Source organism: Bos indicus, chromosome 23, assembly GCF_029378745.1.
Source record: "Bos indicus isolate NIAB-ARS_2022 breed Sahiwal x Tharparkar chromosome 23, NIAB-ARS_B.indTharparkar_mat_pri_1.0, whole genome shotgun sequence".
NCBI classification, from domain to species: domain Eukaryota; kingdom Metazoa; phylum Chordata; class Mammalia; order Artiodactyla; family Bovidae; genus Bos; species Bos indicus.
Window position 1 is genome coordinate 20,157,021 of NC_091782.1, and position 18,723 is coordinate 20,175,743.

The window sequence follows — 18,723 nt, forward strand, 5'->3', positions numbered from 1 at the left end:
GGGCGGCGGCGCGGACGCCTGCAGCCGGGTCGCTGCGCGCGGCGCGGAGCGGCGGTGGCGGGCAGCGCGCGGCGATCCTGGCCTCGGGGCTGGACTGCTGAACCCACTGGGCTCCACCGCTGGACTCGAACTGGGAGGGGGCGCCAGCGCACCCAGGACGCGGTTCCCCAGGGGGCCCCACTCCAAGTTGCTGCAGACTGAAGCCTCCCGCCTGCCCGGGCCAGACACGTCCCGGTGCCCGTTCGCAGCTGCCACCCCGGGTGTTCCAAAGGCTCCACCAAGATCTGCGCCTCTCGGGTCTCCCCAACCGCCAAGCCGATTGCTCCGCAACGCCGCCGCTGGCTCCCGTCAGACTCCGCCCGGCAGTCGGCTTCATCGAACTTGATTTCTCACCTCCTCAGCCCCATCACCTCCAGCCCCTTTTCCCCCATCTCGCCTCCACCCCCCCAATTTCCTCCTCCTCGCCCCTCATTTCCACCCTCCTCCCCCTCCCCCGGCCACTTCGCTAACTTGTGGCTGTTGTGATGCGTATTCCCGTAGATCCGAGCACCAGCCGGCGCTTCAGCCCCCCCTCCAGCAGCCTGCAGCCCGGCAAGATGAGCGACGTGAGCCCGGTGGTGGCTGCGCAGCAGCAGCAACAACAGCAGCAGCAACAGCAGCAGCAGCAGCAACAGCAGCAGCAACAGCAGGAGGCAGCGGCGGCGGCAGCGGCGGCGGCGGCGGCGGCAGCGGCGGCCGCGGTGCCCCGGTTGCGGCCGCCGCACGACAACCGCACCATGGTGGAGATCATCGCTGACCACCCGGCCGAACTCGTCCGCACCGACAGCCCCAACTTCCTGTGCTCCGTGCTGCCCTCGCACTGGCGCTGCAACAAGACCCTGCCCGTGGCCTTCAAGGTAAGAAACTGCGGCTGCCCCCGGCCCCCCCTCCCCCGCCCCCGGCTCAGCGCCGCCGGACCTGCCCGCAGGCGTCTCCGAGCCTGCGGGGACCCGGGTCCCGACCCGGGAGACCTCCAAGGCTCCGACCTGAGGGACCCCCGTCTGGCCCTCTTCCTCGGGATCCCCCAGCTGGGCTCGCCGCGTTAGTGGTCCCGCACGGATCCTTCCCTCTCCCACTTGTGCCCGCAGCCACCACCTCCGCCCGTGTCCCCTCTATCCGTTCATCACCCCTCGAGCCTCTCGGCCAAAGTCCCGACCCACTCCTCTGAGCCGATCTCCCCTCCCACAGGAATCCCCCGGTGCCCACTCTCGGAGCCGCCGCCGGGACGAGCTCCACCCCGCCCCCCACTCCACCCGGGCGAGGATCCGCGGCGTTCTCCCCTGAGACTCCCGCGCCCCGGTCCCCGGCATCCCGGCCCAGCCCGTACTGCGGGCCGCTGCGCCGCCCCTTCTCGGGATTCCGCGGGCTCCTACCCTCTCCTCCCCTCCCACCCAGACGCCCTTCGCCCGTCTTGGCGCCCCCTTCTCTGACCGGCTTGCGCCTTGGCTGTCCCGGCCTCTCCCGGGCTCGGGGGCCAGTGTTCGTGGGGTGCCGGCGCCGGGCGTTCGCGCCCGGGGCGGGGCGCCGGGTGCCGGTTGCTGGCGGCGGCGCGTGGGCCGCATTACGGGTGTCCGAGAGGGTCCGGGCAAATTTAGGGACTCGAGGAGCAAGTGATGGGAAGGCGGGACGGGGGCGTCCTCAGCCTGCAGACCCGCGCCGATTCCCGCTACGGAGGAAGGCGGGGCCGCCGGGGTCGCCGCGCGCCCGGAGGCGGGGGAGCCCGGGAGTCCTGGGAGCCAGACCCTCGAATGCGAGGCGGCGCGGGACAGTGGAGGGGCGGGGGCTCGCCGCGCCGCGAGGCTGAAGGGAAACCTGCGAAATGCCTTCGGTTCGTCCGCCTTGAAAACTGAGGTGACACTGTGAGATTTGCCTTATTCTTTCTTTTAAGAACTCAGACCCCAAAGGTCCCTCCCGCTTCTGAAAGGTCGTGGGAGGCTCGGGTCAGCGACCTGGGCGCCGAGGCAGTGACCACCCCCCTAGGCTGTAGAGCCCCCCCGCGCGTCCCTCAGCGGCCTCCTCGGTCCGCCTGGCCCGTTAGTTTGAGGGCGGATGTCAGCAGCCGGAGTCGCGGGCAGCGGCTCGGCAGGTTGAGGGTTTGAGGGTCCGGAGTCTCTGTGATGCAGTTGGGGTCCCCCAGCCCCTGGCAGCCCTCGCCCCCTCTCAGAGCGCCCCGGGTTGCTGGAAAGACAGGGTACCCAGGCCCTTCCTCCTCGAGGGATTAGGCGCTTGGGATGGAGGGGGCGGTGAGCCAGACGCGGAGGAGAGGGCTCGCAGAAAGATGCTTCCGGTCCAGTCTAGCCTCTGAACCCGCGAAGGTGGACCTGGGTCCCATGGGTTCTGGGATTGTGGAGAGCAGGGTAAACCAGGTCTTGGGGTTGGGTGGAGGGGGGGAGGGAGGAATCCCGCCAGTTCCTCCCTTGTGGACCCTGGGGCCAAACTCCCACGGGCCACTGGCAGTTCCCTGTTGTTGACCACCCCCCTGCGCCATGCACCAATTCAGATTCCGTGTGTGGGTGGGGTGGAAGGAAAGAGGAGTCCAGGTCAGTTAGAGCTGGTTATCTCGCTAGGTCTTCTATCACAGCAGGAATCAGAATGAATTATTATGGAAAGGGGATGTTGCATTCTGGGGCAAGTTTCATTTTGCACTTGGCTCAAGAAACGTGTGTGTGTGTTAACCGTCCCATTTCTCCTTTTATAAACCACCCATTTTGTAGGTTAAGCGTTCCTTCCTTGAAATACGGAAAGCTCAGAAAATAGGTGAATCGTAGAAATGTGGATTGTCACATTTGAGAGAGATCTTTTACAATTCATCGTCCAAGGGTCCAGAATTTTCTAATTAGGCTTATGTGAGAGTGGAAATTTGTTCCCACCTACCTTTCCCTCCTCCCTAAATCCCCTCAAAACACAAACAAAAAGCCCTGGATGAAAACAGCAAATAATAAAAATAAATAGATATTATATATGTAAAATGCCAGAAGTCAGGATATGAAAAAATGAAGGCTCTAGACGTTTGATATTCTGCATTCCGTTAGTTTTGCTAAACATGGTTTTAAGGTATAAATGTCTTGAACTATACTCTTGCATTTATGGTGCTGAATTGATTCTGAGCATGAATACTTTGACTAGAAAGGCTCTTTTTGGCACAAAGATAGAATGCAATTTAGTTTGAGCTGTTCTCAGATGTTTTGGCTATCTTTTCTCATTACCACCCTTTTAAAATTATTTTGAAAATAAATTGCTTTCTCTGTTATTCATCATACTTATTTTTAATTATAGAGTAATTTTACTTTTAACCAGTAAACAAAACCATAGATAACACATGGCCATATTAAATTGAATGTTTTAATTTGTATTAACTGAAAGATAAATTGAATTAACATACATCTTGACTTTCATGTTTTCCCACCTCCCTAAACTTGTGTTTAACAAAATTCAAATAGTGGCGGACAGCTGACATCCACTCAATATAGAACTTTTGTCTCTATTGAAAAAAGATGTGTAGATACTCGGAACATCCAGATTTTGACAATATTTTTGTTTGTTTTCATCTGAATGTTAGTAAAATCAACCTCTTTTTACCTTACTTTCGAGATAAAAGCCTGTGAGCGGTAGACTTTCTAGACTCTTGCAACATAATCAAATACATCTGCAAAGAAGAAGTAATATGAAGAAGTCTCAGTTTTAAAAGTGGTGACAGCAATTTGGCTATCATATTCAGAGCTATGTACAAAGTAAATTATAGTGTTGTTGGGTAGATAGCAGACAGGTAAATGTATTTAATATAGAACTTAATTGTTGAGAAGTCTGGTATTCAAATCAATATAATATTTATTGAGCCCATATTTTATGCCTGTGACACTGAGCTCTGCAAAGTAGAAGATCAGAAATGAATTCAGTAGACTGTGTTTTGATATGTTAACTTAAAACAGTGCTTCAAAATGATATTGGTGGTGTATTGCATTAAGACATGTCATGTACTAGCGTTGCTCATCTGATCGTGTTTTGGAATTATACGAGAGTACTTAATTCATTTATACGCTGACGTGAAAAAGGGCAAAAACAACTTGTATGCTTTAAACTACACCAAGTTGTTTATTACGTTATATTTTTAACAAAGTTCTGCAGTTTTGAAATGTTCAGTCCTCCCAGGTGTCAAGGAAATGGAAATAAATATTTTTAACGTTTTTCTCAGGTGTATGTCACTGAAAGCTTAAAATAGTTAAGGCATACTATTAGAGGATCCCAGGCCCTTTCTGTCTTGGGTAGCTGCAGTGATGAGAAAGCGATATGCAAATTCATTGCATTAGTTAATGGTCAGGTAGAAACAGTGGGGAGAACATGTTAGCCCTGTAGCCAGTAGCACCCTTGTAAGTTAGGAGTCTGTCAGCATTTTCATCCTGAAGCTTGGTGTTCAGGGTTCGTAGCTCAGTTGCTTTAAATAGCTTCAAGCTGAAACACTATGTAGAAATTTTAAGTCCAGATGTGTATTTTAAAGTTAAAAGTAGTGTAAGACTATTGCACTGCTTTTAGTGAACACTGCTCTGTATATTTATCAGGATCATATGTTTTTCTGGCAGTGTTAAAGAAAGAAAACACATTTTTTGATATATGATCTATTGCTCATAGTTAATTCTGCATGTTTAATAATACCTTTCAGTATTTGTCACAAGTAGGGTTTCAAAATGATGGAGCAATTTCTATTTGAAAATAATTTTTTTGACATCATTGGCCATTTTTCTCTTCATAAGCAAATATGTAGCTAATACCTATTTGACATAGTGAGTTGTATTTTCCTTACGTAATTAGCGATCAGATTTTATGTTTGTGTCATTTTAATGTAATTATACCTAAACAAAGAAAACAGGTTATTAAGCCTGTTAAAACTTTGCTAAACCTACTCTGAGTTGCTGTGCAAAACTATGTACATCATAATAGATCTCAAGTTGTTTGAAGACAGACTTATTTTTGTGTTATGCCTTTAGATGCAAGAAAAATTATTTAAAATTCAAAATTTTAGGATTGAGTAAATATAAAACTTACTGGTAAGACAATGGAAACAAATAGTTTTAGATGGAAAATAAATAAACAAAAAATTTAAAAAACTTATATTTGAAAACAGGCATGGTAAAATGTCATTAATTATTTTTGCCCCTTTGGGATTGCTGTTTTTATCTTTTTAGAAGTCCAGAATATCCATTGTTAGATGCTCTAAATTGGTTTGATACATGGCTTGTGAATTTCTGGCTTAAACTGAAATAATGCCCATCAAATTTCTCTGACATATAGTATAAAAATTAAGAAATGCTATTTTATATTTACTCTTCTCTGTACAGTTCAATCAGGTTTTTCTAAGTTCTAGGTTAGAGTCTAAAAGTAACTAATATTTGTGAAACTTTGTGATAGTTTATTTAAAGTTATCTTTACATAATTACCATAGGAATAAAACTTTTCCTTTTTGCAATTACTCCCTGACCTTTCTTTTTATTCCAAAGATAGATTTGGTCAGATTCTATCTTGAAAAATAATTGTATTTCAATTTTGCTGCAAGTACAATGTGCCCAAGTGATATTGGTCTTTAAGAGTAATTGATTAGTGAAGACTTGACTTCTGTCTATGGAAATGTCATAAGCAATTTAAATTTCCATATAATAAGACCACAAAAACAATTTTAAGGGCCTGAGTTAATTCTCTATTGCTCCGGTTTCAGAGTAGCTCACAGATTTAGTCAGAGGAAGCCTCATAAAAATTTTCAATAGTGTTTTTAGAGTTAAATATCCTTTTACTTTATTTTTCACAAGCTCTGTATCATGTGATTTAAATGCTAGTTATCGTGAGGTGCGCTAAATAAAGGAACTTCTTTCTCTGTTCTGAAATGTCAGGACACAAAATTACTTCCCTCTTCCCCATGAAGTTTCTTGAATTGGTAGATTTTATATTTGAAAAACACCTAGAAAAGTAACTGTTAAAGTTTCATCACAAGTTATTCTTTGCAGAACAGAACTTTTGTATTGGGTGGTGTGCAAACAAAATTTTGAGTGCTAAACTAATTAAAAAGTGATTTTTGAGTGCTCTCTACCCCTTAAAATGTTTTGCATTGCTTGGCTTTGGTGCAGATGAAATGTGTAAAAATTTCTTGATTCTTTTGGTTTTCTTTTAGATAAACACAGTTGAGTATCTCCAAGGGAAACTTTTTAGCTTCAGAGATCTACTTCTTTTTTTTTTTTTTTTTAAATCCTCAAACATATAATTATACTTGTGATTGATATAAAGTCAAATATATTCTCTGTATCTCCCTTTTTTTCCTCAGAAAAACATTAGTCAATCTGATTTGGTAGAGTGAATAGCAGGAAAAAAAAAAAAAAAAAAAACAACCCAATAGATTTAGCTACTAAAATAGAATTCAGCCAAAACAGGAAAAGTTATCACTATATCTTGTTAGTTAGCACTTTTTTTCCAGGCCAAGTTGTAAGCCTCATAGAAGACTCACACAATTTGTGATGACCTATATGTTTTGTTATTAAATGTGATACATAAAACATACCATTATTTAATATAGCCATTATTATACTGCTTAAGCAAAGAAAAATGGATTTATGTATTTCACTCTTAGGGATCTTTTCTTTCATATTTTCCCATATTGAATCAATTTTCCTTTTCTTCTAACTAAAAAAAATCCATTATATTAAAAATATGCAGTAAAATAATAATGTCCCAGAGCTCTAAAAAACCTTTATATTGGGGCAGATTTCTTCACTTTTTTTCCGAAAATTTTGCCAGCCTGGAGTGAAACCCATCAGCAGTCCTATATCTCTCAACAACACCAAAAAACATCTCAGGACATGAAGTAAAGAATTACATATTGAATTGAACCCTTTAAGGATGCTTATAAGGAAAAGCCTGTGTTTAGCACACAGCCGACTTGGAACAGAAGTTAGCCTGCTCATCTTACTAAAAGCACATCATTATAATTATACTCTATACTTATGGTATATCTTCTACATTTTACAGACTTTAAAAAAATTGTCTCCAATTTATATTGGAAAACTGTAGTTTCAGGAGATGAAGTTACTTGCGATCATGGCAGAGGGGTAATAGAGGTGGGGGGAAAGACGAGGGTCTCTTGATTTTTGGTGCATTAATTCTCTTCTAAAGAGTTCAACTTTTCTGCCTTCATTAATACACTTACTGGTTCCATATTTACTTTGACATAGAAAGCCACACAGCAGGTGTTAAAACACAATATGCTGAGTGTAAAAAATGTCAAGCATTCAAATGAATACTGGCAAACACAGTTATTTCAGTATTTTTCAGATGTGCACATTTTGGCCTTGTGAATTTGAAAAGTTGATGAGTACTTTGCCCCCGTCAGGGGTACAGCATTACCTGGGTTCAGTAGCTGCTTGAGGCACTAGATCAAGTATGCAGGAAGGAAGTCATGCTCTCATGGGATTTACCCTTGACCTGGGAGACTTCTCAGATTGAATAGAGTAACCGTATGTTCCGGGTAAAGGACAGTGGGCATGATTCCCTCTCCTCTGGGATGGAAAAAGTTGTCAGAAAACTAGTTTGGAGCAAGGGCATATTGCCTCTAGCTGGGAGTGCTGACTCAAACTTTAACTGGTTCTCTCATGGACTGTTGGCGGTGGGACATGATGCTCTTTATGGAGCTGTTTCATTTATTCATTTCAAAAATATTTATCAAACACTTACTCTGTGCCAGGCACTGCTTTGGGAGCTGAGCATAGAGTGGTGAACAAGGCAGAGGAAGGCCCCTGCCTCTTGTAATTTCTAGTCTCAAATAATCTGGGCCGCTAGAGAGAGTCTCTTAGCTTTGGGCTAGCATATCAAAGGGAGTAAGATGGTCATTCCTATATGTACATTGAAATGAGGATTATTTGAGTACAATGGGATACTATAGAAGTGGGTTCTATAATTTGAGGACAGCTTTAAGATTTTAAACCAAAAGGAGGCATGGATTTCCTTGGTGGCTCAGATGGTAAAGCGTCTGCCTACAATGTGGGACACCCGGGTTCAAGATCTGAGTCAGGAAGATCCTCTGGAGAAGGAAATGGCACCCCACTCCAGTACTCTTGCCTGGAAAATCCCATGGATGGAAGAGCCTGGTATGCTACAGTCCACGGGGTCGCAAAGAGTTGGACACGACTGACTGACTTCACTTTAAAGGAGGCATAGAACTGAGAAACAGCCTAAAAGAACAGTAAAGGTGAAAAAAATATTGACCTTTTTTTTTTTTTTGCTTTTTGTTTGTTGAGTTGTTTCCCTGGCTGGAGCCAAGGGCAGAGTGGAGGGGTGTTGGAGCAGGCTTCCTCGGTGGGGGAAAGGAAGTTCTAAAGTATAGTGATCATGTCTGTTTCATCATGCTGTAAGAAATCTGCTTTAATGAGAGTTATGTACGAATTGTATTGGGGGCACGGAATTAAATGCTTTGGTTTGCTTTATGGACATCTTGACAAAAGAGGGAGGAACAGAAGGGTGAGGGTAATATTTGCCAGACGGCAAGCACACATGGGTATTGTCATTGGAGGGTGGTGGGGTTACTGTAGTTGGAGCCATGGCTTAGTCACCGCAAGGGCATCTGGAAGCGGAATGAGCAAGAGATGGAAATCATCTGAATATTATAGGATCCTGGAAGTTAGCTGCGAGAAAGGATATTATTAAGAGGCAGGCCCTTGGTAATAGGTTTAAGAATAGTGTGTTTTATGTATGACAGCAAAGACTCTGCACCGACAGTCCCTTCCGGGCTCCATGTTAATCAGAGGCACCTATCTGCAAGTTAGCTGACCCTGGTTAAAAGTGTGTTCCCTGGCAGCAGTGAAAAATGTTTATTAGCCTCAAAGGCTGATTATTCTGGATCCTGACTTCCCCGAGTTAGTCGGCTGCAGGTTAACTGCTGAAGATTAAGGAGGCAAGTGTGACATTCCAAGATGGCAGATAGGATGAGACAGAAGTTTGGCTAAAGGTGCATTTTCTGTCTGTACCACTCATGTGTCAGTGATCATTTTCAGCTGGTTACATGTCTTTATTCCTGTACCTAGACTTTAAGCTCATGATGGCTTTGTATATTCCACTGGGTCCCACTCCAGAGTGGGCACTCTGTCATGATTTGCAGTGTGATTGAATGCTGAATATCTAGCTCCGAGTAAGTTGATGAAATGTAGTTCTGGATACCATACCACATTTAGACTTCCCTGTAATCAGGAACTGTAAGGTTTCCCCTAAATGTCTTATCCCATAGAGCTGACCACACTTCCTTTTTTTGGGGGGGGGTGGGTGGGGGGGTGGGGGCTGTGATCTGGCTGAGACCACACCTCAGGGAGCTCCAGGCTGCAGACAGGCAGTGCTTAATACATATGATGCAGTCTGCACATGGGCCGTCAGCTTTCCTTCTGTGGTATAATTCCTATGGACAACTTAACATGGGGATTTAATAAAAATGTACATATATTCTGTGAAGAGTCCAACAACAAATGAAGGAAACTTTTGCATGCCTTTGAAATGGGTGGGCCCTGAAACGTTGGTCTGTTTGAAGTGGCATCCGAACCCGTATGCAGATGCCTCCGTCCTGTCTGCCATTCCTGGACTAGAGCACTAAGTCCTGATACAGTGCATCCTTTATGATGAGACTATATTCTCAGTTCTTCAGCTTTTCTGAGATGCCATTATTGCTGCTATCTTTCCTGTTTTATGTAGGTGGTAGCCCTTGGAGAGGTACCAGATGGGACTGTGGTTACTGTCATGGCGGGTAACGATGAAAATTATTCTGCTGAGCTCCGAAATGCCTCTGCTGTTATGAAAAACCAAGTAGCCAGGTTCAACGATCTGAGATTTGTCGGCCGGAGTGGAAGAGGTAGGTCTCTGGTTTTTCATATGGATAATGGAATAAACACTTTAGGATCCTCTGATGAAATGTAGGCTAAGTCTGTATACAAATCAGCACCTTCTACCGAATAGAATTACTGAAAGTTTTCTTTAAATACGTCCAGATGAGGTTGAGTGTTTTAGTGAGTACTCAGGCCTTTTTCATTTGTTTTATGATACTGAAAATTCAAACAATGTTTTCAGAAGGACCAGTTCCTAATTTCACTGGGTGTGAGCATATGAGGTGGAAGGAAGAACAGTTGGAGATTCAAGTTCTGAGTTATGAGGAGCCAAATAACTGAGTACATTCAGTGGCAAAGGGCAAAGAAAAGGGAGTGCATTGGATCAATTTCCTGGTAATATCAATTTTGCCCTAAGTTGTAGCAAGGACAGCTAGCATAATGCTCTTCACTTGTCACATATGTTACCTCTGTAGGATTTAATTTACTCCTATAGGAACTTATTTAAAAATCATAGGCTTTTATAGAAGGCTTTTCATTTGAATAAGTGAATAATGTATTACTTATGTTAGAATGACTATGTGGAATTGCCTAGACAGATGAATGACTGGGACTCTAAATATTTCCACATTATTTAAGACTTTCCACCATCCATACCCCCCATTCAAATATTAGGAATCCTTAAAAAGATCATAAAAGAGAAAATAATCCTTTTTAGGGTTTTCATAGCTGTTTCATAAATGCGGTTAATATTTTTTTTAAAAAGTCTCAAAGAAAACCAGTATTTTGGCTTTTATTTACTTATTCTATGGCAAGACTTTTAATCATCATTCATTAGAAGTTTTATGTTCATTTACTGATTGATTGAATCTGACATTTCCATTTTAAGTATTTTGATGAGAAGAGGGAAAATAGACCACTTTAGGACTGGAGTGAAATAAATTATAAATAAATTATAAAGACCTGTGGAATGACTTCAACCCAGGTTTGTGTTAGGAAATGAGAAGCATCAATTTTTAAACCATGTCCAATAATTGCCCTTTAGTTTGGATCAGATGTCAAATTATTACCATTGTAAAAACTTGATAAGGGAAATTCATGCAAGACTGTTTCCGGTGAGTAGTTTTAGTTTACTTTCTAGGAACAGGGCCAAGAAGTTGTACTTTTTAACTTAAAAAAAAAATGATGCATGCTAATGAGATACTGTCACTGAAGATTTGAAATAAAATGAGAGCCTCTGGTAGAATCAAAACTCAAGGGGTTATCTCTGCATCAGGTATAGTTCACTTTCATTAAAAGAAAAAGAAAGATACATCTTAGTCTCACTCTTGACTGATTAGGTGTAAAGTGTTTATGAGTGTGTATTCATTTTTCCCCGCAGTTACTGTGTAGGCCCACTGTACAATTCAAATTTCTTTTTTTCTAGTAAGAATCAAGAGAAATTTGAACATGATGTATCTTCTGAACCTGTATCTTCTGAAGGGCATCTTTCTTCTAATGTAATATTACTTTGTTAAATTTTAGTATTTAAAAGACCAGGCGCTATACATCATTTTACAGACACAAACTAGAGTTTTCATTTATCTTGCTTATGTATGATATGGATGCTGCATAACTTTTCTCTGATCAGTTTGAGTAGAAACTATGGCAAAGTGATAGTGTACTTTGTAAACCCTCAACATATTTATTTAAGAAACTTCAAAGAGAAACAAAGGGTGTGCACTGTTTTACTATATTGGCTTTCTGAGTTTTGGCTGGTTTCCCAAATAGCAATTTTTATATTTAAAAAAAAAAAGACAGACTTAACTGCTTGCAGACTTTTCACGCATGGAAGATGAAGAAAGCTTCTTTTGATGAAGTGTAATTATGTCCAAACAGAGCTGACCCCCTCCCCCTATATTTCTTATGATCTTAACTGAAGAAAGTAGGATTTTTCCTTTGAAGCAGCCGGGACTTGGTGGAGGATCTGAAATGCCACAGTCTGCTGCCAGAGGCAGGATGGAGAAATTGGTCCAGACTTGTCTTCGAGACTTAGATTGGGGGTGAGGGGAGTGAGTGGAGAGAGAAAGAAAAATTGATGTATCACTAATAATAGATTTTTAAATCAGGGCATTAATATTATATGAAAGGAAACAGTAATATCAAGCTGAAATGAAGAGGGGAAAAAGGACAGAGAATATTGATGAGATACTACCCTTTGAAAAAAAAAAATGGGTCAGTTCTTCAGTGGCAGGAAACCCTTTAACCTGCCTGTGTACCTGACCTGCTTCTAACAGTCCCTTTCCAGCTTCCTCTTTGATTTTCACACTTCTATATTTCTCTCAAGTTTTTAAGTCTGGGTCAACAAGATGCTGCCATTGTATCTTCTGCCCAGCTATTTACATTTTCTATTTTCAGTAGCATTAAAAAATGAAAAAAACAGCAAGTTCCTCAAATGCTACATTTTTTCATGGGTAGAAAGATACACTCTCAGGAATTAAAAAAACAGTTTTCCATTTGTAAAGCAGTAACATTGCTACTTACTCTGGCCTTATGGGTTATCTGAGGACCACAGCTTTTGGAAGTGCTTTGGAATACGAGTAGAGCTTCGGTGAAACTTGCATTCAGTGGAGAGTGGCTTACATTTTTAAATTGTCTTTTCTCTTTTTCTTCTTTATATGTTAAGCCAAGTATTGAAAGTGACTTTGGTCTTTAAGTTTTCTTGGTGTGCTTCCTCACTTTTGACGTCAAGCGAGTTGCTTGTAATTTACAAGCACTTCTAAACACCTGTAGTGTGCAGAGCGTGGTACTTTGTCAATTCCGGATACAATCTGTGCTTATAGTCTTAACTTTCCCCACTATTTCTGACAGCCCTTCGGGCTAGGTTAGAATTGCCTTTCAATGACAGGTCCTATGTGTATCTCAGAAAATATATGACTTGAGGACATATTGCAGAACTAGTTCCTAGATGAAGCTGAGGATGCTACAATTAGGTGTCTAACGAGTGCTAGCTCCCTAAGTAAGAGCTTGCATTTTTTTATCACTTATGGAGAGTAGTAAACAATGGGATTTGGGAAAGTTTTTTTTTTATTTAAGGGAGTAAGTCACAAATACTCATATAAACATTTGACTTCAGAAATGTATCACTGTCTATAGGGACGAGAGCAAATGACCTAGTTGGATGATAGTTTCTGGAACCGTTAGGTTCGTGTTCCTTCTGAAGGGGCAGTAAGAAGTGGGAGGAACCTCCTTGTCTTTTGTTTTAGTTGTTAAAGTACATCTTGATTCTTAGGATTTGATTTTAGAAGACTTCAGTCAGACTTTCATATTGGTTTCCTTTCTCTCAGACCCAACTCTTTTTAAAATGAAGTCTTTATAGAAAATTGGTTCTGTTGTGAACATTGGATGGTGAGTTTTATATTTCACCTTCTTTTGTTCCTATGTGAGGTGTTTCTATGAATTTGGAGAAGCATCAATGCATTTTAATATCCAGACTACGTTGTGAAAGTCTCAAACAGCAATATTCTCAGAAATGGTTTAGGTAAATTCATGGGCACTGTCTCTTGCGGTTATTAAGAGTTATTAAAGACAATTGACGGAGAAGGCGACGGCACCCCACTCCAGCACTCTTGCCTGGAAAATCCTATGGACGGAGGAGCCTGGTAGGCTCCAGTCCATGGGGTCGCTAAGAGTCAGGCACGACTGAGCGACTTCATTTTCACTTTTCACTTTCATGTATTGGAGAAGGAAATGGCAACCCACTCCAGTATTCTTGCCTGGAGAATCCCAGGGACAGGGGAGCCTGGTGGGCTGCCATCTATGGGGTCGCACAGAGTCGGACACGACTGAAACGACTTAGCAGCAGCAGAAGCAGCAAAGACAATTGAGATGTGTACCTCCTTGGTTTATCAAGATTCGTGCCATGGATGACAACTGTCTTCTAAGCACCACTCTTGAAGCACTGTTAGAAACCCAGTCCTGGCTCACAGGCCATTGATCCAACCCAGAATGGATCTTTTTTTTTTTTAATGGTTTAATGCAAATTAACTTTCAATCTGGGAGTTCAGCCAGTTCACTCCTCCAGATCTTCCCATTGTTTTAAGGTCCTGATGTGGATCCAGTGGCTTCCTATTCAACTTTCTAATCTCCATTTCTGTAGACTTTCAGTTTTCTGTGAGTAGTTCCGACTCCTGGCTGCCTTATTCTTCTGGTTAGTCTTAATGTTTTTAATAAATCCTTTGTTCCCTAACCAGATAATTAAATTTCTTAAATCCATATAACATTCAATATATAATGGATAAAATATAGAATATCAGTGACACTTTAAAGATAGATGATTTCATCATTCTGGTTGACATACTTAATTAGTAGATTTATATTTGTTTCTTGGTCTGATAGAGCTGTTTGGGACACATGTAGCAATAAATTACCTATTAGTTTCTAAAAATGTTCTCTAACAAAGTCAAAAAGAACATTAATTTTAGGGTCTGGAAGACTTGGTTTCAGATCCTGATTTTTTTCCACTTATTAGTTGTGTGGTTAAATTAGTAAGATTCTCTGAGCTTCAGTTTCCTTATTTGTGAGATGAGGGTGATAAACCTGAGTGGGTAGGATTAAATGAGATAATGTGTATGAAGTGACTGGCACTTCACAGGTTTCTAATCAATATTCATTTTCCTCATATTTCCCTCCCCCTGCCTTTCTCTCTTTCCTCCCCATCCCCTCCCCACCTTCTTAGCCACAGGGTAGCCAAAGAGACTTAAAACTATATATGCCTAGTAACAAATGATATGTGTCTTAAACATATTTTAGTAACTTAACATGGTCTGGGTTGAAAAGAAAACCCATTCACTAGACTTGACAGCCAAAGACCTGTTCTATATTAAGCCTCCTCTACAACCTGTTCCATATTAAGCTTTGAAAAGATTGCATTAAACTCTGTGTTGCTACATATTGTTTAAGATTTGTGTTTTGATTTCATACCCTCTGCTTTCAGTAAAGGGAAAAACAGTCTTTGACCAAAAAAAAAAAAAGAAAAAGGCAAAAGGAAAGGATCTTTTCAAAGCTCTGTCCCAGGAGCAGGCTAAATGAATTCTCTGGCCTGAGATTGCTGAATGTTTTATTGAGTCACTGCTTCACGCCCACCTTTTCCTGTCTTGTAACAGTTTGCAGTTTTGACTATCTGACATGACTAACCGTCGCAAATCTAACTGATTACAACTGTCAGTGAGTCTGGGTAGCAGAGTCTGGTATCTTCTTCTGGAGAAAGCAAACAGCCAGATCTGCACCCAAACTTTTCCCCATCATTTTTGCCACCCTTCCCCCTTCCACCTCCCCACCCCCCCATCACCTTTTTTTAGCTCATTAATTTGAAACATCAAATGCACTTTTTCAGTGAATCACACCCTCTGCTGAAAGCAAGCGTTCATATTTACATTGGGAGATGTCATGTACATTTAGCCAAAAATAAGTTACTGTCAGGGAGTCATTTCAAGATGGCTCTTAGACGAGGAGGTATGTTAGGGAAGGGGTGGGCAGGGAGGAGAAAAACTTTGTTCCAGTAATGATGAAATCATCATACCACAGGCACATTAAGGCCAGGACGGGAGACACTGGCTCCTGTTAAAATGATTCCCATAAGAATCTTACTCTTTCATCTTCTCATTGTAGTGCAGTTAAGCAAATGAAATACTAAAGCCATGTGAAGTCAATAGCATAATCAACAGTGATTTAGTATTGTTCTCTCACGGGGTCATGACCTAATCCTAAATAAAGACTTCTAAAATTGTCTGCTTGGATGTGTTCCTGATGTTGTAGAAAAACTGAAAGCAAAGAGAACCCTCTTCAAGTGGTCAAGAGTTTTTGTTTGCATTAGAGCTCTTGCTACTGAGCAACTCTTTTTTGAAATTGGAGCCTCCCTGTACAAGACTGCCATGAAGATGAGGATTTTAGTGCTCATGAGCTTAGTAACTCCCTAAAGTAGCCATCAGAGGGTTTCTCATTAGAATAAGGAGTCTTGACCCTTGTTTGTGTTTGGTTACTTCTTCAGAGATGCTTAAATGCAATGTAGACATTAGCACTGCCATTTTATCAATACCGTCTTTTTATATTCACTGTGGATTTTCCCTTTTCTATCTGCAGGCAAGAGTTTCACCTTGACCATAACTGTCTTCACAAATCCTCCCCAAGTTGCCACCTATCACAGAGCTATTAAAGTCACAGTGGATGGACCCCGGGAACCCAGAAGTAAGTGCTTGCCTTTCTATTGGAAATGGGAATAGAATTTGTGGAGACCCTGTGAGGAATTTATCCAAGATAAGTTAGTGCTCCTTTCACGTGAAGAGTTTCTTTGCCGAGTTTGCTATCTGCGTATATTTTTACGAGGGGCAATTAGATCTTCACAGTTAGTGGAAAATCAAATTACACTTTTCACCTTTGCCTCAAAATTGCTAAGCCCAACATAACTTTACGAATTTCCGTTACTGTAAATTTTTTTGCTAAAAAATTCTGCTCATCCACTGGACACAATAGATGAGGCAGAACAGACCCACGAGAGCTGAGGAAGAAAACAATAAACTGCAAAATCCTGAGCTTAGTCAAAAAGCTTTTGCGTGTGTTTCCCATGGTCTAAGAATGTGTTTTAACTTTTTAACTCGCCCACTCAATTCCCTTTATAGAGAGCACACTGCTTAATTACAAAGAATTTATTTGCAAATGATAACTTGCTTGATTGTTACAACACTGTTGTTTGCTCATGTTCTAGTAATTGCCATAGATAGTTTCTTTAGCAGATAGAGTCAAGCCAGACTTAAATCCAACTTGGTTTATTTGTCTCCTGGGACATCTGAAAGGTTGAACCAGCATCATTTGAAGGCAGTGCCCATCATCCATTTGGGCTAATATGCATTTTCCTCTTAAATCTAAATTAAAACAGGTTTGCTCCCCCCTCCACCCCTAAAACTGATTTGAACATACTTACCAGAGCTGAATTTAAATATGTTTAAAGATTAAATATTATTTAATACATACAACCTTAAAAATTCCGTGCCAATGGAAACATCACACAGAACTCCGCCTTTGATGAGTGAATCCACTGGAGATGTAGCCATTGTGTTTGGAGAGTTTAATTTGGCTTGTGGTGGAGGGACAGCTGGCAGAAATCTTTGTTATATAATGATACACCTGCCAAGACAATGGCATAGCTCTTCTTCTCCTAAAATCGAGAGCAAAGGGCTGGTGAAGTTTTGCCTCCCCTCTGCCCCTGGGGCTGCCTGTCCTTGAGCCATGGGAAGACGTGTTGCCTTCCACTCCTCTTGCACTGTCTCTTCTCACGAAGGCTGACTGCTTGCCCAAACGAGGGAGGTTTCCTGCCTGACAAGTCGGTCTTTGAGGTTTTTCTTTTCTCCGTCTTTCATGTGTATGGCGTTCTTCTAGGTTTCCCAACAATGGGAGCGCTGGCTCTGTCTGCTCAGGTTAAGAGTGTCCTGTTAGGCGGTGGCCACACACACGTCTCTGGTTGCCCCGTCTCTGGTCCTCAGGGCCAGCAATCATGCCGTGCAGGTGAATGGATCAGCCTAGGGCTATCTGGCCTGATTTCAGATTTTTGCCTGACTTTTCTGGACCACTGTCCATCTGGAACGATGGCTTAGGATGGAAGACATCTAGCATTTTATCTGATTAGCCCCCGAGTTCCTGAAAAGGCAGGGACATCCCTCAATAATGCACCAAGCAGGATGGTAGTCTTTTCACGTTTAACACAACTAATACTTATCTTGTAAAGATGTTTCCTGCTGATCTCAGCTGCTTTTCTCAGTTCTTGGAAAAACCATCACTGTGTGTGTGTGTGTACGTCTCTCTTTCTCTGTGTATATCTCCAGATGCTCACAAGTTGATGCTCAGACTTGAGGGTTGGGAGAGGAAGCAGGGGAAGGTGGGTGCTGCCTCATTCTGAAAGTGGTGACAGAAAGAAGGAGGTAGAACAGCTTTGGGAGAGTCACTTCTCTTTCAAGCAAGGGCAGTATCACCTCATTCCCAGGAGGCCATTGGCAGAGTGAACAGTTGCTAGGCTCAGTCCCTGTAAAGACAGAGAAGTGCTCTGAAAGCAGTGAGAGTTAGGGATAGAGCAGATAGTATGCATGTGACCTGAGTTTAGGCTTTTGATGCTGCTGAAGGTGCTGGGGAGAAGCAGATACAGAAATCGAGTGGCGGACCTCTGCCCTAGATCTGCTCACAAACCAAAATATCTGTGGAAATGCAATGTCATTTCTCTGACATCACAAGGTGACTGGCCAAACTCAGTGTCTGGCTGTGTCTGGTATCAGTAACATTTTAATCCTACAACCTGAATTCTCAGTACGGGGTTATTTCCTTCTGCCCTGCTCTTGGCCGTCTGAGCATTGGATGTTTGTAAGTAAAACCCTCTTCTCAATATTGTTCTTTAATTTTGAGACTCCCAGGTGTGGAAAATGCCCAAGATTTTCAATTTCCTTCAACTGTGAGTTGAAGGCTTTTAATTGATAGGTGTGTATATAATGTTAAATGAAGAATCCTCTAGAACATGAATTGGCAGCCTTTTTTTGTAACGTGCCAGATAGGAACTGATTTCAACTCTCTGGGTCCTATGATATCTGCCACAGGGACTCAACTCTGCCAGTGTAGCTCAGAAGCAGCCTTCAACAATACATAAACAAATGGTAGTGGCTGCATATCAATAAAACTTTATTTACAAAAATAGGTTGGGGGGTGGTCAGATTTGGCACACAAGTTGTGGTTTGCCAACCACTGCTCTAGACTTCTTCAAAGTGGCTTATTTTCTCAACCGTTAACAGAGAAGAGATTTAGGAAAATTCTGAGGGAAGAAAAAAAA

General features: G+C 42.5%; 1 protein-coding gene across 5 annotated transcripts in view; it reads left to right on the forward strand.

Annotated features, from left to right (window-relative positions):
• The first annotated feature begins 404 nt into the window (after positions 1-404).
• Positions 405-18,723, forward strand: part of RUNX2 (RUNX family transcription factor 2) — a 257,195-nt gene continuing 238,876 nt past the window's right edge. For all 5 annotated transcript variants that reach the window (XM_070777443.1, XM_070777445.1, XM_019985968.2 and 2 more), the window contains exons 1-3: positions 405-896; positions 9,751-9,907; positions 15,999-16,103. In XM_070777443.1, coding sequence (XP_070633544.1) covers positions 525-896; positions 9,751-9,907; positions 15,999-16,103 — 634 coding nt within the window. In that variant the 5' untranslated portion in view covers positions 405-524. The remainder of the gene's footprint in view (positions 897-9,750; positions 9,908-15,998; positions 16,104-18,723) is intronic.